Source organism: Humulus lupulus, chromosome 2, assembly GCF_963169125.1.
Source record: "Humulus lupulus chromosome 2, drHumLupu1.1, whole genome shotgun sequence".
NCBI classification, from domain to species: Eukaryota; Viridiplantae; Streptophyta; class Magnoliopsida; order Rosales; family Cannabaceae; genus Humulus; species Humulus lupulus.
Genome location: NC_084794.1, coordinates 220,882,295 through 220,907,028, shown reverse-complemented (window position 1 = coordinate 220,907,028; position 24,734 = coordinate 220,882,295). Strand labels below are relative to the sequence as shown.

Below are 24,734 nucleotides of genomic sequence, written 5' to 3'. Positions count from 1 at the left end.
GGGTTACAACCAAATTCATAAGGAGCAATGGTTGTCAACTATTGGGGTTTTATGCCGTAATTAAAACCCAAATTCTTTGTAATCTCATTTTATTATCAATAAAAGAATAGAAATCATTTTTTGACTTGGTCAATCACTTTGCTCACATGTTTTATTTTCATGATTATTTGTTTAATATAAAATTCTATTAAATCCCGAGCATATAACTAATCTTATTTATAGTGACGTAATCACAGTGGAATATATATATGATTATATGTTCAAAATAAGTTAGTCCTAAGATTAGTCAGTGCATATGATTTACATTGACTTGCCAATCTACAATAATATCTACTTACACATTACAGTGTTATGTTCTTTCCAGAACATTAGCAAAGTAGATAAGATTAGATGTATTTGTTACATCGGACAGGATCGATATTGACAGTTGATAAGATAAGTAAACATACCGTTATTATCTATTCTAGTCATATCATATAGTTGACCATAGGTCAATTCAATCTCAATTCTGAGTGGTTAGTATTCTAACTGATTGTATTATTTGAGTTCTTTGACTTGTTCGTTACCAGCTTACCCTACGGACTAGCCCATACTTACATCTTGGGAACTTGGTAGTATAATTGAGTGGGAGTGTTGATCATAGATATGAACATCTATAGCTTCTGATGAAGAAGTGAAACGATGGTTTCCTTTTAGTTTGGTTCAAGGTGTTAAATGATAGAGATCTCATTTCAGTAATTAAATTAGTTTACTGAAATATCATTTACAAGGAACTAAGTGTTTTAAGGATAAAATACAATGAGGGGTAAAACGGTATTTTAGTCCTATCTCATTGTAGTCCGCCTATAGAGGATTGAGTGAAAATTATGGTTGTAACAATGGATAATTAATAGTGTATCTATATTTGTTATAAAGCGTTCTATGAATTCAAGAGTGCAATTCCGAGTCTATAGTGGAGTCACGAGGAATTAATAAGTTAATAAATTTATTTGTTAGATTTATGATAACTTATTGGAGCTTGATTTCATAGGCCCATGGGCCCCATTGTACCTTGGATAAAATCATCTAGATAGTCTCAATTAATTGATTTAATTATCAATTAGAATTATCAAAGTTGACCAGGTCAATTTTAGATAGTTTCACAGAGTTGGTAATTTTGAGAAGAAAAGAGAAATTATGGCAGATTTATTAATTAAGATAAATTGGTATCTAAATTAATAATAAGTTTAAATGAAGGTTAAAATTATAAATAATTAATTTGGTAAAGGATTTAAATAATTATTTAATTAATTAAATTAATAGAAAATAATACAGGCCTTGATTTTAACTCCAATAGGCTTATAATCACATGGGAAATTTCACGGGCCTAAAGCCCATGATAATTTCGACCTAGGGCTTCAAAATGGCTATTATTTTATTGATTTTTTAATTAAATTAAATGGCCTAATTGAGTCTATAAAAGGAGTGCTTAGAGAGAAGTCAAAACATAAGTTTAATCACCAATTTTTTGACAGTTTTAGATTCTCTCTAAACACAAGTCATTTTCTAAGCCTCTTAGATTATTTTCTCTTCTTCTTCTCTGTATCTATCTCATGTGTTGAGAATTGCCCACACTATATGAAGAAAATAGAAGATCGATTCAGTTTCTTGATAATACTCTGCGACAGAGAGGATACAAGAGTTAGAGAAACTGAAGGAAGGACTCTTTCATTCCACTGCGTATACTGTAAGTATTCTATTCTTTGTTTCTCTTTGAATTCAATTTTAGAAACATGTTTTAGGCTATCTCGTATTAATTTGTTTAATATTAGATATACATGAAAATAAATAAAGATCCTGTATAATCTAATTTAACATCAACTTGATCCTAGGTGCTGGTTCAGTAACTTGAACATGTACTGAGTTCCCTAGAGTCTGTACATAATTGTCGATGGTAGTATCCCAGCTTTCTGGGACAACTTTAGGACTGTAGGACTCAACCTGGATGTGTAACTTCTCATCCTCCTTCTTTGAATCCTTCGTTGAGGAAGCCATGGGGTTATTTTCAGAAGACATGTCCTAGTGGATGTATGTGTTTCAATTAGTGGAAGAGACAAAAGCAATGGTTGAATAGTGCATGCACTGATTGTTTTCCAAATCCTTAGACTTTTATAGTGGTAGAAAGTATCTTGTACCCCTCATAAGAATCATTGTTTGGCATGCATGGGAGGGCCACTTGGAGACATGTATGTGGTACATATATAAATATTGTTTGCCAGTTGGAGGCTAACTCCCTGGGTGGTCATAGAAAATTGATTTCAACAAATATACCCGTCTTCTACCCTCTTTTGTTAAATGAATTTGGTATTTGTGGTAGGTGAACAAAAGATTGCACTAAATGATTTGAGAATCTTTGTTTAAAATATTCTCATGGTTCTTTCGTCCAAGTACAGTCCCTAATATCTTCGGCGTGGATTGTACACATGTACCCCTTATTTGACTGAGTCAACGCTAGTGATGCAATTTAAGAGGTAGGGTGCTTACGTGGGTCCCACATGATTTGTACTAAAACATGTAGCTCAGAATCCTACCAAACTGAAAAGGAATGATCATATATCAAGATCAAGGGTAGCATTAATATCCACCTACACATATTTTTGGTTTTGTGTCATGTAATTTAATGGAATTGGAACATATTTTTTGTTGTAACATGTAACCTTTCCCCGAAGCGAAGTAAAATGTTGTCTTACGGAAATTAAAAGTTTAAAGCATTTGGTACCCGGGGAGCATCAGACTTATGGTATGTCAAATCGAAATATTTTATGGAAAACTACGTGACGTCCTCTACTTGAAGATTTAGTTCGTTGTCAGACACAAAAAACTAAAAAAAAGTAAGCCACTCGCATGGAAAAGGGGGGAACAATGGAAAAATAATTGATTTCGTAATTGAGGCGAAGGGTGTGTGGATGTGAACTTGCAAGATGAATGATCATATATCGAGGGTGGCATTAATGTACAACTACACATATTTTTGATTTTGTGCCAGGTAATTTTATGGAACATGAACGTATTTTTTTGTGTTGTAAAAGGTAACTATTCTCCGGACGAAAGTAAAATGTAATCTTAGGGAAAGTAAAAGTATAAAAAGAAATTGGTACTTGGGAAGGCACTGACTTACACTATGTCTAATTAGAATAGTTGATAGAAAACTAGTTGTACGCCTTTCTCGTTCCAAATTTCGTTCGGTGTACACCCAAATGAACTATAAAATATAACCTACTCCCATTGAAAAGAGGGGACCATGGAGAAAATAACTTTGCTCACATGTTTTATTTTCATGATTATATGTTTAATATAAACTTCTATTAAATCCTGAGCATATAGCTAATCTTATTTATAGTGACGTAATCATAGTGGACTATAAATATGATTATATGTTCAAAATAAGTTAGTCCTAAGATTAGTCAGTGCACAGGATTTACACTGACTTGCCAATCTACGATATGATCTAGTTACACATTACAGTGTTATGTTCTTTCCAGAACATTAGCAAAGTAGATAAGATCAGATGTATTTGTTACATCGGACTGGACTGATATTGACAGTTGATAAGATAAGTAACCATACAATTATTATCTATTTTAGTCATATCATATAGTTGACCATAGGTCAATTCAATCTCAATTCTGAGTGGTTAGTATTCTAACTGATTGTATTATTTGAGTTCTTTGACTTGTTCGTTACCAGCTTACCCTGAGGGGTATGCGTTGGGGTCATCACGTGAATACCAATTCCTCATGTGATCTGTCTCGCACTAATGATGAATATTACAATTTATATTAAGGTATGGTCTAATTATTAGGTGAAGCTGATCATGGGTTGTCTGGCATAATCAGACATGTGATGTCTAATCATGCACGTTTACATAACGTATCCAGATTTATAAAGATCCATGGACATGGCAGATCATTAGCGTACCCCGAGCCGAGGGTAGCATCAGCTTGCATCTTGGATGCCATGCTTCATAAGTGTTCCTAGCTCGTGCCTATTGCTTTGTACTCATCAGCTCGTGTTGTTTACCTGGGGATTCGCAATGTCTTTATAGAGGAAATGTAGCATCCCAAATTTGCTAATTAGGCTTAAGGCCTCGATTAGTGTGCCTGGAGGGAAATAAATGATTTAATATTATAATATGTGAATTTGTATGAGTTTATGATTAGAGATGCATGTTTAGGCGAATTAAATATGCATGTGGGCCCAAGAACTTTACTTAGCTAGTTGGTTCAAGCCGGGACTTAGTTGGACACTTGTAGCAACACATGTAGATTTTATAAGTTTAACCTATAGTTTAAGAATTTTTTTTTGATGAATCAGCAGATAGTTTCATTACTCCAAAATCAATTTGTACAAACTAGAAGCATCCTCCAAAAGGAAGACCTGAAAAACTATACAAAAACTTTCTTTACAAAGTATTAAACCACTCTATATCTCTTTTAGTTACAAGCCTAGGCTACATACAAGTAACTCTTTTTTTAATTGCATCCTTAGTTTTGAAAACTACCACATCAGTATTGTCCAAAGAAGACAGCCACAGATTGCAATTTCTGGTGCGCCAAAGTTGATACACAAGAGTGGCAATGGCAGCCGAGAACAAACTCTTCTTAAACTTGCTAAGCTTGGACTTTCCAATCCACCGAATTATTCTTGGCAATGATGTTGAACACACACCCCAATTCAGCCACTCTTTAACCTGTTTCAAACAATCAAAAGAGAAAGGACATTCAAAAAACAGGTGGTCCACCGATTCTTCACTCCTGCTGCAGAGAATACAAGCTGCGTTATCTGTTATATTGAATCTATGCATTCGGTCCTTAGTCTTAAGCCTCTTTAGGACAACCATCAACAGCATAAAACTGTGTTTGGGGATGTTAAGTCTGCTCCAAACAACCTTGCTCCAGTATACTCTATCTGTTATAGGACACAAAAGCTGGTACCCTTGAGAAATTTTAAATCTAGCAAGTGTGAACTGAGTTGTATAAACTAAACTCTTCACCTTATCCTTAATTGTCACAAGTTTCCTCCAATACCAACTCCCTTGAATCGAGGCACTATAGTTCCACCATTCTTCATCTTTTACATACACACTATGTACCCATTTAACCCACAAATTGTCCTCCTTAGTAGATATGGCCCAAACGTACTTAAACATGGCTGCAACATTCCAATCTGAAATACTTTTAAAGCCAATTCCACCCGAGGTTTTGGACTGTCACAGAGCAGCCCAAGCTACTGCAGCAGGGCCTGTTAAACTGTGATGGCCTTTCCACAAAAAGGCTCGGCATATAGCTTCTATTTCACTTACAATTTTCTTGGGCAGCACCATCACTTGACACCAGTAAGAATGGATAGACATCAGCACTGAGTTGATTAGAACTACTTGGCCAGCAAATGATAAGTTTTGAGAGCTCCACGTCCTGACTCGAGCAACCATTTTCTCAACAAGAATGCTGTACTCCTTTGCTGAAATTCATTTAGCACATAAAGGAACACCCAAATACTTGAATGGTACCTTATTCCTCTTAAAACCCGAGGCATCTAGAACCCTCTAAACATCTCTGTCATGCATATTGCTGCAATAAAATGCAGATTTTGTAGGATTAGGCATCAAACCCGATGTATGCGAAAATAGCTTAAGGCCCTGCAACATGTAATAGATGCTCTTGAAGTCCCCATTACAAAAAAGAAGGACATCATCTGCAAAGCTAAGGTGATTTAGCTACAATTCTCCACACCTCTCATGGAATTTGAAGTCCTGTTTCTGTCCAATTTTTTGCATGATTATGGAAAGATATTCCATTCCTAAGACAAAGAGAAGAGGAGACATTGGATCACCTTGTCTCAAACCTCTCTTTGCCTCAAAGAAACCATGCAACGAGCCATTGAACATTAGTGAGAATCTTGGAGTTCGAACACAGTTCATAATCAGCTTAATGAACTTATCTGGAAACTGGAATGCATAAAGCATTTCTTCAATGAAGTCCCACTCGATAGTGTCATATGCTTTTTGTAGATCAAGTTTGATCATACAATTAGCCTTGATTGACTTCCTCCCATAATGTTGAATAAGATCCTGACATATCATGATGTTATGACCAATGAATCTCCCTTTAACAAACCCTCCTTGGTTTTGAGCCACCAAGTTTGGAAGAATAACTTTGAGCCTCGAACAGATTAGCTTTGTAGCAGCTTTATAAAGGACATTGCAACATGCTATAGGACGATAATCACTAACTGCATTTGGGCACTTACTTTTAGGAATAAGTGTCAAAACAGTTGAGTTGATTTCATTTAAAATTTTCCCTGTATGAAGGAAAGAAGTTAGAGCTTCAAAAACATCATTACCTACAAGATCCCAATTTTCTTGAAAGAAATAGCTGCTATAGCCATCCGGACCAGGGGCTTTAAGACCAGGAATGTCAAAGATGGCTTTCTTAACTTCTTCAAATGAAAAATCAGCAAAAACATATCTACTTGATGACTCGAAACCACTGGCCTTTGATTAATAACAGCAGCCAGGATAGACTTCCTTCTTTCTAATTTACAGCCCAGTAAACTCTTGTAAAACTCCAAGAAAGCATCAGTAATCTGTTGTGGATCATCTACCCGAATTCCATTGGCATTAGTGATAGACAACACTCTGTTTTGGGCCCTTCTTTCACGAATGCTACTATGGAATAATGCTGAATTTTCATCACCATCTTTTACCCAACTCAATTTAGCCTTTTGTTGGAGAAAAGAATGGTATGCATTATGAACTTTAGCATAGGAATTCCTTGCTTCCAGCTCCTGTTGCTGCATTTCCTGGTTCATAGGATCTCGGTGCAATGCATCTTGACAAATATTCAGGTGTTCTCTAGCTTTAATTGCAGCAGAGTGCAAGTCTGAAAAACCCTGCTGATTAATATCTTTAAAAATCGGCTTGAGGCTCTTAAGCTTAGTCACAACCTGATACATTTTAGTCCCTTTAACCTGCTGCTGCCATGTTTTGGTAACCATTTCAGAGTTTTTAGGATGAGAAGACCACATCCTATAATATCTAAAAGGTTTCTTCCCACTCAAAACCACATCATACACAGTAAGAATGGCAGGTATGTGATCAAAAAGTCCTTCATTCTGAAAAATTACTTCAGCATTAGGAAACAAATCCAACCATTTCTGATTTGCCAATACTCTATCTATCTTTGAGTATATCCTCTCTTCACCTTGTTGCTTATTGCTCCAAGTGAAAAAGTTTCCACTATACTTAACATCTTCAAGTTGACAAGTTCCAACACAATTGATAAAATCCAAAGAGGATTTGAATCTTACCCGATTGCCAATTCTCTCTTCTTTACTGAGAATGTCATTGAAATTGCCAAGGACAAGCCAAGAATCCGTGACAGAAAGCTCCTGAAGATCTCTCCAAAGGCCTCTCCTACCTTCCTCATCATTGAATCCATAGATAAAAGTAACAAAGAAACTTGCCTTGTTATCCACAGTTTCAACAAAGAGGTGAATCAACTGACTTGAGCATTTCAAAATATTCACAGTAAAGCTTAGAGGATTCCAGCTTACTATAATTCTTCCTCCATCATGCCACACACTATTAGAGGTAAAACACCACCCCGAAAACATTCGAACATATAAGGCCCCAAGATTCCGGGCCTTAACTCTCGTCTCGAGAAGACCAACTAGCCCAATTTTTTGATTAACAATCAATTGCTTGACTGTGCTTTGCTTTTGTTGGCTATTGATCCCTCGGACGTTCCAACTCATTATTTTATCCATTGACAAGAGGGGTTCTCCCCCCTCCTGTTATTTCCCCATCTAAACTCTGTTTTTGGTGATTCTCAGCCTGCTCTCCTTCTTCATTTGCTGTGTTTGATAGGTCTGTTAAGACCTGAAATGAGTTGTTCGTTGCTGCAGCCACTGCCAGGGCCTTTTCTTTTGGTTTCCAACCCTTAGCTACTGGTTGAAATCCATCAGAATCGACCTTAGTTTCTTTGTTAGACACAACTACATCCTTCTTCTTCCCATCATCTTTAATTACCCAGTCTTGTTTCCTTCCACCTTTTTTCCTGCAATCAGCCATAGAATGACCCATTCCAAAGCAATGATCACACACAATGAGCTTCCATTCGTATGTGATCAAAACAGAGGTGTTAAAGCCATACTCATCTTCAAAGTATATAAGGTCCGGGAATTCTTGTTTCAAAGATACCTCAATTAAAACTCTAGGAAAACTGAGTTTATCCCTAAGCTTGGTAACAGCATCAACCATTATAGGATTCCCTACCTGTCCAATGATCTTGAACAAGGATTTCTCACCCCAATATTTCAGGTCGAGATCATCTAGATGAACCCAAATTGGAACCACCCTGATATCCTCCTTTTTAAAATTGATCGCAGGGTCCCATGCTTTCATAACAACCGGTCTTTTGTTAAAGAAAACATATCCACCTTTAAGCACCTCATCTCGATCTTCAATGGAGTCAAATCGGATCAAGAATACACCATAAGACAGCATCCCTACCCTGTCAATCTTGTCTTTCCACATTCTTCGTGCAAATCCTTCCAGTATTGAGAGAGGAGGATTTGCCCCCAACACATAACACACAATAGAAGACTTCCAAAAAGAAACTTCATCTTGTATATCATCCATAGTGATCTTAACCTTGTTCTTCGAACCAGAGCTCGAAAATGATTTTTCAAGACTTCGCACCACATTTCCAGATCTTAAAACAGGGGGATTAGTGGAGTTACCTTGAGAAATATCTCTGGAGCAACGATTAGTAGCCTCCAGGAAGTTAGCAAAGTCCTCCCTTATTTCCTCCTGCTGTTTGATAGATCGAAGGGACGATCTGGGTGAAAGAGGTTCGGGAAACATGTCACGAAGTTCAGGAGGTTGTTTCACCTTAGTAGAGTCTTCGCCAGGTTCCTCTTCAGCATCAGAAAAATCAATTGGATCTATTCCAAGGACAGCATCCATGGATTTTGTTTTTTGAACATCAGATATTGAATTATGGCCTTTCTTCTTCTTTTTCTTGTTCGAATTCAGCTTCCCCTGCACTCTAGCTCTTGTTTTAGCCATGGCTCCCGCTCGAGAGCTGCAAGAAACTCGAGAGAGAAGTTTTTTCTAATACTATTATTATTATTTTAAGAATATTAATTATAACATAAGGTTTGATTAATATAGCTAATTATGAAGATGATATTTATTATACTATAAGATTTAGATAGACCCAATAAGATAATGACACTTGTCATGTGCATGATTATTAAGAATTTAAGTATTTTTGAGGAATAGTTTATTAAGAGTAATATTTGAAAATCCCAGAGTCTGCCAGCAGCTTTGAAATCATTATAGGACTCAGTTAAAGTTGTTTACTCAATTCCAATTAGGTTGAAAAAGTGTAATTACGTGTATAATATTTCAGCGTATGCCGATATATCACAGCTCTAGGGGACGATATATTGCCACACGGTGATACGAAAAACACGTAACTTCGCAGACCATTTCGACGAGTCTTGGGAATATCAGCCCAGGCGATATATCGCCTAGCATAGGCGATATATCGGCTCTAGGGCATGAATTTTGAATAATTTTGAAACCGAGCTCATTTTAATCCTTAACCTCTTGATAAGTCCAGAATCTTTTTGACTGAGTCTTTAGCCTCTGGTGAACGAATATTCAAATGTTTTTCAATTAAAAGACATTATTTTTATTCAAGCTAAATGAAGATTTTTTCATTCATGAACTTTATAAATAGGACCTAGTACCCAACCATTTCTTTCATTCTTCAAGCTGAGTTCAGAGCCTTCAAGCTGCTAGGTTTACTTTAGAGTGTTAAACACTTGAGTTGGGGTTATAAGCTTTATCATCTTAAGCTTATTAAACACTTGGGAAGTAAGGTTCATAGTGTGTATTTCGATTTCGAGGTGTAGTTCGGTCATAGTGCATTCAAGGTATTCCTATTTCTAGTTCCTTTCTGTATTGTTTCATTAGTTTTTATAGTTTTTCTCTACTTATTCCTAACTCGCTGTTTTCATTCGTGGTTAGGCATCTAAGTTCTTTGAACTTGAGGTTTCTTGTCGGTAAGTACCTTCTCTGTGGTTTAGTTCATTCCTTTTCATCTCTTTCTTTTAGAATACTCACTCTTCTCATTAATGGTTTTTAGGAGTGTTCCAAAATCCCGCCCTTGTTCTCACATCCTGGTATTTGGTAAGGAAAATAGGATAGTATTATATGCTTATGTGATTATGCTATAGTATGTTTTTATATGTTATGTATGTTTTGGGGCTTATAGTTGCTTAAATAGCAAACCCCAATAATTTTATGTTTTGGGGCTTATAGTTGCTTAGCTAGCAAACCTCATTGTAGTATGAGGCTTATAGTTGCTTAGTTAGCAAACCCCAATAGTTACCATGTACATGGGTTAGAATTATGATATATGTTTATAGAATATGTTATATGTTTATAACTTATGTTTATGTATATGATTAATGCTTGTAGTAGATTTTCCTTGCAGGGCATTAGGCTCATTCCTTTGTTTTATATGTGCAGGAAAATAGTATAGCGGCGGGAAGATTCTTGGCAGCTTGGGATTGTGTATTGAGGGAGAATGGAATCGGTGGACTGCGTGAAAGATTCGAGGATGAAATTGTTCAAGTCTTTTAAATTATGATTTCTATGTATTTCCGCACTTGATTTTGCGACCAATTTATTTAAGATTTAAGTTATGTTATGTTTTATTTTCAAAACAATGGGATCCCAAATCTTAACCGAATTTTTATGTATTTGACTTTTGCTTTACAATTTTTAATAAAGTTATGACTATTTCCTAAGTATGTTTTCTTCATATTAGTGTTTATGTATAGTAGTTATTAATGGTCCAAAGTGTAGAATAAGTTGGGTCATTACAACCCTGTTTGGTTGTTAGGGGCATGTTTGTAATTTTAGCCCGTTGAGGGCATAAATGAGATAATTGTAATATTATGATATACTTGTGATATATTTGTGTTGCACGATCCAAGACAGTCCTAGAGAACGGTGAGCTAGAAAGTCACAACGGGGTTGAAAGTCCGACTCGAGGCGAGTCGAGGGGTATTTCGGGTATTGGACGTTTTATGGGGTTATCGGGTTATGGAAAAAAAATATTTGGAGATATATTTGAGGTTAGAATGTTTAGGAGGGAATATGGGGGAAATTTACCATTTTTCCCTCGGGGACGTTCTTGGCACCCCGAGCCTTAAAGACATAAGTTAAATAAAACAGAATTCAAGAAACACTTAGAAACTTGGAGAAATTGACCCAAACTTCTTCTTTTCTCTAAACCATACTAAGGAAAACTTTGAGGAGATTAAGCTGGGAAACTTAGAATTCAAGGCTGGAGCTTGGGGGGATTGAAGCTTGGAACTTAGAAGATTAGCTTAGAGATTTAGTTAAGCAAAGGTAAGCCTTTAACTTGATGAATTATATTGGTTTTCAGCTGATATTTTAGAATATTGCATGTGAGTTAGATGAAGAATCATTTTTGAGTTTGATGAGGTTTTGAGCTTGAATTCTTGTTGGGTTTTGTTGTTGAATCCATAGTATAACTTCTGAAATGATTAGCTTGAGTTGTTGGGTTGATTTTGGGGTTAATTGGATTGGTTTTCGTTGTAAAAATGGTGAGTTTTCTGGGCTCGAGGGGTAGGGTCGTGGCGCTGTTCTTGCTGAGCCGCGACCCCTTTGAACATTGGGGCATCTGGAAATGGAGGCGCACCGCGGTGCCCTTCAACAAGGGTCGCAGCGCGTGTAGGCTGAAATGAGGCAGGGCCTCAGGTTGAGCTGGGGGCTGTGGCATGAGTTCTTAGGGCCGCCGCTCTTAGTGCATTTTTGGCCTTTTAAGAGGTTTTAGGCTTGGGAATTCAAATGTTAAGTCTCGTGATGGATTTTATCACCCGGATTGATAGAATTCAAGGTCCCGAAGACTAGAATTATGACCTAAAGTTATTTAATGGATTAGAACTTGATGGATGGATATTTTTGGTGTGTTGTGACTAGGGTTTCAGCGAGGCTCGGATTAGGGGACTGTGCTCGGGACATCGGTGCTTCGAAAGCTCGGGACACAGGTAAGAAAATTGCTATACCCGTAGAGCTTGTGTAGCAGAGCACGACCCTATATGATTGAGTTGTAGGGTGGAGCCCTTTGATTGTGTTTATTCATGTTTAAGTATATGTTTAATTATGCTATGTGTGCATATATGTGAGTGAACGACAAGAGCTGGGACGGCGAGGGCTGAGAACGACGAAGGCCGGGAACTGCGAAGGCCGAGAACGGCAAGGGGCCAGGAGCAGCTTTTAGCATGTGAAGTGCGAGTTGCCAGGGCGAGACCCTAAAGGATACCTGGGATGTCCTTATGATGTGGACCACGAACCCAGGGCCTGGTAAAGCGCCTGGGACGACATGGCCATATGTATTTAGCCTGGTGATGGCTTGTTTATATGTTAAGAGTGTAATATGCATATGTTATCTGCTTGTGAGGGTTTTCTTGCTGGGCTTCGGCTCACGGGTGCTCTGTGGTGCAGGTAAGGGCAAGGGAAAGTCGACCAACCATGAGTACGAAGAACATGAAGCAGCGCATACATGTTTGGCCTGCCTGGCTGCCACGGCCAGGGGTGTTTTTGGGAAATGGTTGTACTAAACTTAAATTTTGTCGTTTAGCCGACTCTGGTTATACTTTTGAGTTGTAAATATTTCTAAATGGTATTTTGGGATCCCAAATGTTAAACGCTTTATAATTTTCAGTAAATGGTTTATTTTCAAAGTTTATGACTCTGATTATGGTTTAATTACACTTTTGTCTTAAAACCTCGATTAGCGAGTTAAGTGCATGTTTTAAACTCACTTAGTAATGGCTTTAAGGCGGTAGGGAGTTACAAGTTGGTATCAGAGCGAGCCAAGGGTTATGGTTTCTGGAGAATGACCGAACATGTACGCTCGCTGTTAGTGACAAGCTCGACTCAGGGTTGGTTGGTAATGATTGACTTATATGCTTGAATATGTGCTTGAATGCTCTGTTTGCCTGCTTATTTCATATAGAGCATGATGAATGAGTTAACATATGCATGATGCTAGGGCATTGCCCGTTGAGTGTTATATGCTATTTTTATGTTATGTGGATTATTGTTTATGGTTGGCTGATGTGATTGGGAGGTGGTTTTGGATGTTGTTATCATGCCTGATGACTGCGTCGATGATTGCATGCATATTTGTTGAGATGCCTCGACAATCGTCGAGACTCCGCGGCAGTAGGGCCGAGGATGACAACCAGAGTCAGGACCCTCTACCTGCCCCACAGAATTGGCAACAGATGTTTGCCGAAATGGAAGAAAGATTGCAGCGAATAGAGGAAGAGCTTCGACAGTTAAGGCAGCTGACCCCTCCACAGGTCACTGGGTTGCCAGTTCAGCAGGTTGTGGCACCAGTGCCGGTTCAATCGGTTGTGGAGAACAGGTGGGAACCTTTATATGAGAGGTTTAGAAAGCAGCATCCTCCCACCTTTGAGGGTGGACCAGACCCACTGCGGGCAGAGCAGTGGATGAATATGGTTTCCTCTATCCTAGATTTTATGAGGGTTGAGGGGAATGAAAGGGTAGCTTGTGCTAGCTACATGTTCAGAGAGGATGCCCGCATCTGGTGGGATGTGATAGTTCAGAGGAGGAACGTGACAGCTATGACTTGGGAGGAGTTCAGGAACATCTTCAATGAGAAATACTGCAGTGTAGCAGTTCGAGCTGCAAAGGTTGATGAGTTCATCAACCTGACTCAGAACCAGTTGACCATGATAGAGTATGACTTGAAATTTGACAGGTTGGCGAAGTTCGCGCCAGATTTGGTGCCGACTGATGCGGAAAGAAGAGATAGGTTTGTACAGGGATTAAATGTTATGATCGCTTGTGATGTAAAGATCACTTTATACCCAGAGACTACTACCTATGCTCAGATTGTAGACAAGGCCCTTACAGCTAAGGGGGCCGAGGACCATATTTGGAGAGAGAGTGTCGTTAGGCGCGATGCCAGGAGAACGATGCCTCCTTTTATTGGATCCAGTTGGGGTAGTGGCTCCAATGAGAAGAAGAGGAAGGCCCCAGATTCTTTTGTTCCTCCTAGTTCGGATAGGAGGGCACAGGGTGCTTCTAGTGGTCGTCAGGGCGGAGGTGACAACTGAAGGAGTTTTCCAGTGTGTCCTCGGTGCAGACAACGACATCAGGGTGAGTGCAGGATTAGGGCCTGCTTTGTCTATGGGAGTGCCAATCATCTGAAGAAGCACTGCCCACAAGCCAGGAAAGAGGAGCCGAAGCAGGGTGACAGTCTCACTCTTGCCAGAGTGTTTACCTTGACTTAGACTGAGGCGGAGGCTAGCCCCTCGGTTGTGACAGGTCATATTTCTAGTGCTGGGTTTTCTTATACTGCATTGATTGATTCGAGAGCTACTCATTCGTTTGTGTCTGCTAGAGTGATAGATCAGCTATGTAGACCTAGTGTTTTTGTAACGACCGAAATTCGCTAATAAGACTTAAGGGCCTTGATTAGTGTGCCGGGAGGGCATAATTAGGATTAGAATGAATGTTATTGATTTAAATGGGTAATTATATGATTAATAGTGTGCATATGATAATTGATGATATTATATGATGATATGATATATATGTATGAGATATATGTGAGAACCACATTATTATGTGGATAAATCTGCAGCCGGCGACTTGAGGCGATCCTAGGGCTAGATAGCGGGAAAAGTAACAACGGGGCATTATAATTGACTTTGGACAAGCCAAGGGGTATTTTAGGTATCGGGTAGTGATTTAGACTATCGGGTGATGAAAATAAATAATTGGAGATATATTTGAGGTTAGGATGTCTAGACGGGATTATTGGGGGATTTTATCGTTTTGCCCTCGGGGACGTTTCCGGCACCCCGAGCTTTGGGATTGGTCTAATAATCTAAGGATATATTTGGAAAGACTTAGAAAATACTAGACACAGAAATTAAACCGACCCTTTCTCAGCTCTTTCTCTATCTTCTCTCTCCTAAGGAAGAACAACATTGAAAGTTGAGGAGGAATTACTGGAATTAAGCTGAATCTTTGAGGAACTAAATGGCTGAATTAGAGCCAAGGTAGGCATTGATTTTTGTTCTGTGGTTAGGAACTTTAAGAAAAATGGCTGAGTTTTTAATAGTTGTGATTTTGATATTTAAGGTCGAGTTTGAGGCTTGAAACTTTGAAGATAGGTCAGGGGATTCTTGGAGGAACGATTCTGCAACTGAGGTAAGGTTCAATTCAAGGTTTGATGGTTGAATTTTAGAGTTTCCATGGCTGGGTTCTGTGTTTTTAAGTTAGGAAGTTTCAGTAATTGAAATGGGTCTTTGATGGGTTTTTAGCCTAGGATTCAGCTGGGTTGAGTTGTTGGAATCTTGTGGGAAGTCTTTGGATAATTGACTTGTGGATTTGGGGTGATTTTGAGTGAGTTTGCATGAGGTTTGGGAGTTAAAGATGGTGGGTTTTTCTGGGTTCGAAGGGTCGGGCCGTGGCATGGTTCTTGGTGAGCCGCAGCCCTTGGAAGTTGAGTTGTGCTGAGGAAGGAGGGCGGGCCACGGCATGGGCTAAGGAATGCCGTGACCTTTACCTGTTTTAGTGCCTTAAGTGGGCTCTATTTGGGGCCATGCCGCGTCATGGATGGCCTATGCCGGGGCCCTTAAGAGATTTTGAGATTTTAGGCTTGGGAATTTAACCTAGGGTGCTCGGGATTGAGTCTTTTACCATATTTGGTGAAGTTCAATGTTTCGAGGACTAGAACTTGGTTTAGAATCTCATTTAAGATTGCTAATGGTATTCTTCATCATGGTTGTGACTAGGTGATAAGCTAGGGCTCGGGGATCGGATCGCGCTCAAGGAGTATTGCCCGTAACTAATTCATCTAGAAGCCAAAGGTAAGAAAACTACACCCTGTTGAATATTTGAACGGGACTAAGGGCTCCTTGATATATATGACTGAAAGAATGGTATTATGCCATGTAAATTGTAAATCAACGGCCTAAGCGTGCCACGGTTAACTTGTGCGATTGGCACGGCTCAGACACTGGTATCCGAGGATAACTTATTATGCACTGAGCTCGGTTTAAGCGGGCCGGAGTCAGTGGGTTAAACAGAGGGCGCGACCTAAGGTGTCAGCCCTAGTATTTGTGTTTGTTGATTGTTATATTTGGCTATGATTGTGGTTAGTGAGATTGTTAAATATTCTAATTATAGATGAGGTTATTTGTACCTTGAAGTATGCTTATATGCTGTGGATTGAATACTAGAACATGCTTACTAGAATACTTGTTTGATAATATTGTATATGCTGTGTATGTTGTTTTCTTGCTGGGCCTTGGCTCACGGGTGCTACGTGGTGCAGGTAAAGGCAAGGGCAAGATTGATCAACCTTGATTGGAGAGCTCTGCAGGGTGAATGTACATGTTAGGCCGCTCAATCGCCACGGTTGAGGAGATTACAGGGACGAGAGGACCAGAACCTTGTATTTTGCCTTAGTATGGCTAATGTTTACTCTCAACTGTTGAATTTTGTAAACCAACTTCTAAACATTGTACTTTTGGGGTTCCCTTCTGTAAATTGTTTATATCCTATAGAATGTTTCTTTTGCGGCCAAAATGTCTTTTAGCCTTAGAACACTTTAGCTAATGACACGTTTTGATTAAACGACTTGGTTAGCAAGCCTCACACCTTTATAAACACACAGTGTAGCGGTCTTGGCTATCTAGGGGGTTATAGTTTTGTATGCTAGGGTTTTCAAACTTTATTGTCGACTGGGGAACTGGTTATCTCTAGGAGATGGATAAGAGCTTTACCAGTAGAGATAGATGGTAGGGAGTTATCTGTTGATCTGATTAAGCTTGCGATGGATGACTTCGATATGATCCTAGGGATGGATTTGTTATCGAAGTATGGGGCGACGATTGACTGCAAGCGTAGGATGGGACTTTTGGACCAAAAGGGGATGTACCCTTTGTATTTGTGGGGACAGTTAGTGGACTGCGGGTACCTATGATTTCAATATTGAAGGCTAAGGACCTGATGTAGGAAGGTTGCATAGGATTCCTAACGAATGTTATGGATACCTCTAGGGTTGTGCCGGTTGGACCGGGTGAGACCAGATTGGTATGTGAGTTTCCAGATTTGTTTCCAGCGGATCTGCTTGGGTTGCCGCCGCAATGGGGGATTGATTTTGTTATAGAGTTTGTACCAGGAGCAGAGCCAGTATCTAGGACACCTTATAGAATGGCTCCGGTGGAGTTAAAGGAGTTGAAGATTCAGTAGCAGGAGTTACTAGATTTGGGGTTCATCCGACCGAGTTTCTCGCCATGGGGTGCTCCAGTGTTGTTTGTCAAGAAGAAGGATGGATCCCTTAGGATGTGTATTGACTACAGGGAGTTGAACAAGTTGACCATTAAGAACAAGTACCCACTGCCTAGAATCGACGATTTATTTGACCAATTACAGGGAAGGACAGTGTTTTCCAAGATTGATCTCCGGTCAAGTTACCATCAGTTAAGGATTAAAGAAGACGACATACCAAAGACCGCTTTCCGCACGAGGTATGGACACTATGAATTCCTGGTTATGTCCTTTGGGTTAACCAATGCCCTAGCATCTTTTATGGACATGATGAATAGGATTTTCAAGGACTATTTGGAAAAGTTTGTGATTGTGTTCATCGATGAAATTTTGGTGTATTCTCAGTCAAAGACAGAGCATGAGCAGCATCTAAGTTTTGTATTGCAATGGTTGAAGGATCATAGGTTATATGCTAAATTTAGCAAGTGCAAGTTCTGGTTACCGAAAGTTACATTTCTGGGCCATATCATTAGTAAGGAGGGGATTCTGGTTGACCCAAGTAAGATTGAGGCAGTGAGAGACTGGCCTAGACCAAGCAGTGTTCTTGAAGTGAGGAGTTTTCTGGGATTGGCAGGGTATTATCGGTGGTTTGTTGAGGGGTTCTCCAGGATAGCTACGCCATTGAGAGAATTAACAAAGAAGAAGACAAAGTATGTTTGGACAGACAGATATGAGAACAGTTTCAAAGAATTAAAGCGGCGACTGATCATCGTGCCAGTATTGAGTTTGCCGACAGATAATGAGAAGTTTGCGGTTTATTGTGATGCTTCCAGACAGGGTTTAGGGTGTGTGCTGATGCAAGTTGGTAAGGTGATAGCTTATGCATCAAGACAGTTAAAGTAGTATGAGAAGAGATACCCCATGCATGATTTGGAGTTGGCATGTAGAGTCCAAGAACCTTACTTAGCTAATTGTTTAGTAGTATTATAGTATGTATAGTATTATCTTTGTTACTGTGGATTTTTGGTTCAGACCAGGAATTATTTGGACACTCATAGTAGTACTTATAGATTTTCTAAGTTTAATCTATAGTTTAAGAATATTAAGTATAACCTAAGGTTTGATTAATGTGACTGATATTAAGGATTATATTTATTATACTATATGGTTTAGATATCAACCAATAGGATTTTAAGCACATGTTATGAATGGTGATTAAGGATTAAGTATTTTTGAGGATTAAATTTAATAAGGAGTAAAGTTTGAATGTTATAGGGTCAGTCAGCAACTTTGAGTACGTTGAGGGCTTAGTCAAGGCTGTTTACTCCATTCAAACTTAGCTAAAAATGTGTAATTTCGTGTTTAAATATTCAGCGTGTGCCGATATATCACAGCTATAGGGGGCGATATATCGCATCACGTAGATACGGAAAACACGAATCGATGGACGGTCGCCTCGGGAATAATGGTCCAGGCGATATATCGCCTATAGGGGGCGATATATCGCCTCCTCAGCATAAATTCAAATACTTTTGAATTCTTTTCCTTTCAGCCATTCAAACTCCTCCATAAGTCCAGCATCTTTTGAACGAGTCTTCAGCCTCTGCTGAACGATTATTCAAATGATTTTCACCTAAAAAGCCATTATTTTTATTCAAGTAAAATCAAGATACTTTCTTTCCCAAACTCTATAAATAGGACCTAGTACCCAGCCATTATTCACTTTTTGCTCTAAGTTTAGAAGCTGCTAGTGTTAAGTGAGTGTGAGAGTGTAAACACCTGGTTTGGGAAAATCATAAGCTTAAACGTCATAAGCTTATCAAACACTTTGGGAAGTGAGGTTCTATAGTATTTCGGTTGAGGTGTAGATTGGTCTTTCAAGTCTTTGAGGTAACCAAAACTCTAGTTCATTTCTGTATTATGTTATTTTCTTTCTCATAGTCTTCTACTCAATCTCTAACCTTAATCTTCATTTTGGTTAGGGAATCTAAGTTCTTGAGCACATAAGTTTCGGTAAGCATGATTCTCAAATGGTTTAGTCTTCCCATTTTCCTTTTCATCTCTTTTCTTCTTTCAACTCACTCTTGTTCATTATGGTTATTAGGAGTGTTCCAAAAGTCCCAACTCAGTCCACATATCCCGGTAACTTTGGTAAGGAAAATAGGCTAGAATCAATATGTTATATGCTTATGTTATCTTATGTTTTATGTTGTTAAATGTGTTATGATATGTATGCATGTATGTTTGTAGGCTTGGGCATATGACCCATATGACTAACAAGACCCCAAATGGGTTATGGGCATATGACCTACTTAGCTAGTAGGACCCCACTAATCCCATGGGCATATGCTTGTTTAGTCTATGGGACCCCAAGTAATAATGGCCATTATAATAAGTGTATGTTATATGTATTATGTTAAGTCTTTATGTTTCTTATGAAGTTATGTTTATGACTATGTGTTAGATTTTCCTTGCTGGGCATTAGGCTCATTCCTTTTTGTTTTATGTGCAGGAAAATAAGCTTTAGAGGCGGTAAGATTCGTGACGCTTAGAGGATGTGTATCGATGGTGAATGGAGTCAAGGGGCCGAGCGTTATTCGATTCGAGGATGTAGTTTCTGTTTTATGTCTTTTTACATGTATTTTCCGCACCATTTATGTAATGTCTTTTATTTTAAATCATGTTTTGTTTTTAAAGACAATGGAATCCCATATCCTTCTTAGTATTCTATTTATTTGTAAGTAACTCTTATTTTACAAGTTACTCAATAAAATTATGGTATTTTCGTAAAAATGTAAGTTTTATGTATAGTTTCGTTAATGGTCCAAATAGTCTAGATTAGTGGGTCATTACATGGCAGCAGTGGTATTCGCACTTAAGATTTGAAGACATTATCTATATGGTGAGAAGTATGAGATATACACCAACCGTAAGAGTTTGAAGTACTTCTTTATTCAGAAGGATCTGAACATGCGCCAGAGACAGTGGCTGGATTTGGTTAAGGATTATGATTGTGACATCCTATACCATCCTGGGAAGGCTAGTGTGGTTGTTGATGCATTGAGTCGGAAAGGCCCAGGATAGTTGTTCAGTTCGAGGCAGATATCCGATAAGCTAGCGGAGGAGATGAGCGGGTATAGAGTTGGTAGTTGGTCGGTTCGCCAGCATCACTCTTTAGTCTACGCTCGTTGAGAGGATCAAGGAGGAACAGGGAATGATTCCCAGTTGAAGGGTCACATGGAGAACATCTTAGTCGGAGCGGCTAAGGACTTCTCTATCTCGGAGATGGGGTTACTGAAGTACAAGGGTCGGATCTGTGTTCTGATGGATTCTGATATTCGGTGGGAGATCTTAGATGAATTGCATACCACTCCCTATTCCTTACATCCAGGTACGATGAATATGTACCAGGATCTGAGAGCTTTGTATTGGTGGTCGGGCATGAAGAAGGATGTGGTGGATTATGTGGCCAAGTGTTTAACTTGCCAGCAGGTCAAGGTTGAACATCAGAGGCCAGCAAGGTTGCTGCATCCTCTGGGGATTCCAGAGTGGAAGTGGGCAGATATCACCATGGACTTCGTGGTTGGTTTGCCGAAGACCGTGGGGCAGCATGACTCAGTGTGGGTAATTGTGGATAGGTATACCAAGTCCGCCCACTTCTTACCTATCAGGACGACTTATACTATGGAGCAGTATGCTGATTTATATGTGAAGGAAATTGTTCGACTTCATGGGGATCCAAGGTCGATAGTATCCGATAGGGACCCCACCTTCACCTCCAAGTTTTGGGAAAGTGTGCAGAAGGCTATGGGCACACAGTTTCGGTTTAGTACCGCTTATCATCCTTAGACAGATGGACAGTTTGAGAGGACCATTTAGATATTGGAGGACATGTTGCGAGCCTGTGAGCTACATTTTGGGGGATCTTGGAGTAAATATCTCCCTTTGATTGAGTTCTCATACAACAACAGTTATCAGGTGACTATCGGAGTGGCTCCGTATGAGATGCTATATGGGAGGAAGTGTAGATCACCTATCCATTGGGATGAGATGGGTGAGAGGAGGTACTTAGGTCCTGAGATGGTTCAGAGGACCATTGAGGCAGTTGAAAAGATTAGAGCTCGAATGCTCACCTCCCAGAGTCACCAGAAAAGTTACTCAGGCCTGAAACGCAAGAGTGTAGAATTTCAGGTTGGTGACCATGTGTTCCTTAAGGTTTCACCTTTGAGGGGAGTGAAACGGTTTGGTGTTCAGGGCAAGCTGGGCTCTAGGTTTGTTGGCCCCTTCGAGATTCTGGAATGGGTTGGAGAGGTAGCTTACAAATTGGTGATGCCTTTAGCCTTATCAGGGGTTCATAATGTTTTTCATGTATCCATGCTCCAGAAGTATGTGTCTGATTCGATGCATATACTGAGTTATGAGAATTTGGAGCTGGACCAGGATTTGTCGTACAAGGAGAAGCCGGTTCAGATTCTTGACTGGAAGGACAAAGTCTTGCGGAGCAAGACCATCGCCTTGGTGAAAGTGCTATGGAGGAACAGCAAGGTCGAGGAGGCGACGTGGGAACTTGAATAAGAGATGTGGGAGCGGTATCCTGAGTAGTTCAGGTAATTTCGAGGACGAAATTTCTTTAAGGAGGGGATAGTTGTAGTGTCCCAAATTTGCCAATTAGGCTTAAGGCCTCGATTAGTGTGCCTGGAGGGCAATAAATGATTTAATATTATAATATGTGAATTTGTGATTAGAGATGCACGATTCGAGACAGTCTTAGGGAGCGGTGAGCTAGAAAGTCACAACGGGGTCGAAAGTCCGACTCGAGGCGAGTCGAGGGGTATTTCGGGTATTGGACGTTTTATGGGGTTATCGGGTTATGGAAATAAATATTTGGAGATATATTTAAGGTTAGAATGTTTAGGAGGGAATATGGGGGAAATTTACCATTTTACCCTCGGGGACGTTTTTGGCATCCCGAGCCTTGAGGTAACCTTAAAGACCTAAGTTAAATAAAACAGAATTCAAGAAACACTTAGAAACTTGGAGAAACCGACCCAAACTTCTTCTTTTCTCTCTGTCTTTCTCTAAACCATACTAAGGAAAACTTTGAGGAGATTAAGCTTGGAAACTCATAATTCAAGGCTGGAGCTTGGGGGGATTGAAGCTTGGAACTTAGAAGATTAGCTTAGAGATTTAGTTAAGCAAAGGTATGCCTTTAACTTGATGAATTATATTGGTTTTCAGCTGATATTTTAGAATATTGCATGTGAGTTGGATGAAGAATCAATTTTGAGTTTGATGAGGTTTTGAGCTTGAATTCTTGTTGGGTTTTGTTGCTGAATCCATAGTATAACTTCTGAGATGATTAGCTTGAGTAGTTGGGTTGATTTTGGGGTTAATTGGATTGGTTTTCGTGGTAAAAATGGTGATTTTTCTGGGCTCGAGGGGTCGGGCTGCGGCGCTGTTCTTACTGAGCCGCAACCTCTTTGAACCCTGGGGCGTCTAGAAATGGAGACGCGCCGCGATGCCCTTCACAAAGGGTCGCGGTGCATGTAGGCTGAAATGAGGCAGGGCCTCGGGTTGAGCTGGGGGCCGCAGGATGAGTTCTTAGGGTCGCAGTGCTTAGTGCATTTTTGGGCTTTTAAGAGGTTTTAGGCTTGGGAATTCAAAGGTTATGGCTCGGGATGGATTTTATCACCCGGATTGATAGAATTCAAGGTCCCGGAGACTAGAATTATGACCCAAAGTTATTTAATGGATTAGAAATTGATGGATGGATATTGTTGGTGCGTTGTGACTAGGGTTTCAGCGAGGCTCGGACTAGGGGACTGTGCTCGGGACATCGGTGCTTGGAAAGCTCGGGACACAGGTAAGAAAACTGTTGTACCCGTAGAGCTTGTGTAGCAGGGCACGACCCTATATGATCGAGAAGCAGGGCATAGACCTTTGATTGTGTTTATTCATGTTTAAGTATATGTTTAATATGCTATGTGTGCATATATGTGAGTGAATGGCAAGAACCAGGAACGATGAAGGCCAAGAACGGCGAAGGCCGGGAATGACGGAGGCCGAGAGCGGCAAGGCCGAGAACGGCAAGGGGCCGGGAGCAGCGTTTAGCACGCGGAGTGCGAGTTGCCAGGGTGAGACCCTGAAGGATACCTGGGATATCCTTACAATGTGGACCGCGAACCTAGGGCCTGGCCGTATGTGTTTAGCCTGGTGATGGCTTGTTTATATGTTAAGTGTGTAATATGCATATGTTATATGCTTGTGAGGGTTTTCTTGCTGGGCTTCGACTCATGGATGCTCTGTGGTGCAGGTAAGGGCAAGGGGAAAGTCAACCAACCATGAGTACAGAGAGCATGAAGCGGCGCGTACATGTTTGGCCTGCCTAGCTGCCATGACCAGGGGTGTTTTTGGGAAATGGTTGTACTAAACTTAAATTTTTTCGTTTAGCTGACTCTGGTTATATTTTTGAGTTGTAAATATTTCTAAACGGTATTTTGGGATCCCAAATGTTAAACGCTTTATAATTTTCAGTAAATGGTTTATTTTCAAAGTGTATGACTCTGATTATGGTTTAATTACACTTTTGTCTTAAAACCTCGATTAGCGAGTTAAGTGCACATTTTAAACTCACTTAATAATGGCTCTAAGGCGGTAGGGCGTTACAGGAAAGGTGGACTTGTGGGTCATCTATTATAGTATTGGGCTAGACAACTGTATCTGAGATATCTAAAAGACTCGTGCTGAATTTCAGGATGTACATTTGCCCCCCAAGTCCCTGCTCGTGTTCTATGACGTCATTTTCTGACTTACAAGGCGGAGAATTTTAAACTTCTGTCGCTATTATCCATGTTTGTCCATTACTTGAGTACTGGACACATGGTACTCCACGATTGGCGTCTGTTCGGGTTTTGAGGTTTGCATTAATGGCCTAGCCACCTTTTTGCCATCGTTTCGTCTATCGAAACACCATCCTCGGATCTTGCCCTAGTTCGATCGGACTGTCCACGTCGCTTTATGCCTTTTACGTATAAATAGGGCTGGCAATTTCCAGGATTCACCACCTTTCATTCGAAATCTTTCCACATCTTCTCTCTTCTGCACTTTCAACCCTTCTTCTTTCTCAGAGGAAACCAAAAACCATCTGTGGCAAAGAAAACCTCAAAAACCCAATCGCTCAGGAGTCTTCCAGGAACTCTCCCCTGGAAAGTTTACTTCTCTCACCTAAAGAACATACTGTAAGTCTTTTGGTTTTGCCGAAATTTTTTCTTTTACTGGTTTCTGGGTTTTCTTCCTCTTTTTTTTATATATATATACCATGCCTATCCGCACA

General features: G+C 39.8%; 1 protein-coding gene across 1 annotated transcript; it reads right to left on the bottom strand.

Annotated features, from left to right (window-relative positions):
* Positions 1–4,365: 4,365 nt before the first annotated feature.
* Positions 4,366–7,794, bottom strand: LOC133815184 (uncharacterized). The gene is made up of 5 exons (XM_062248051.1): positions 6,582–7,794; positions 5,884–6,474; positions 5,342–5,499; positions 4,541–4,729; positions 4,366–4,416 (listed from the first exon to the last, which is right to left on the bottom strand). The coding sequence occupies exons 1-5, from the start codon at positions 7,792–7,794 to the stop codon at positions 4,366–4,368; spliced, it is 2,202 nt and encodes a 733-aa protein (XP_062104035.1).
* Positions 7,795–24,734: the final 16,940 nt, after the last annotated feature.

What these genes read in the sequence shown, in the direction of transcription:
- LOC133815184 (XM_062248051.1), bottom strand. Translation starts at nt 7,794, where the DNA reads ATGAGTTGGAACGTCCGAGGGATCAATAGCCAACAAAAGCAAAGCACA. An exon ending in TTTCTTTGAGGCAAAGAGAG is followed by an intron (nt 5,500 to 5,883) that starts GTTTGAGACAAG and finishes AATGAATTTCAG; the next exon opens with CAAAGGAGTACAGCATTCTT. An exon ending in CTTTGGACAATACTGATGTG is followed by an intron (nt 4,417 to 4,540) that starts GTAGTTTTCAAA and finishes ATAGTTTTTCAG; the next exon opens with GTCTTCCTTTTGGAGGATGC.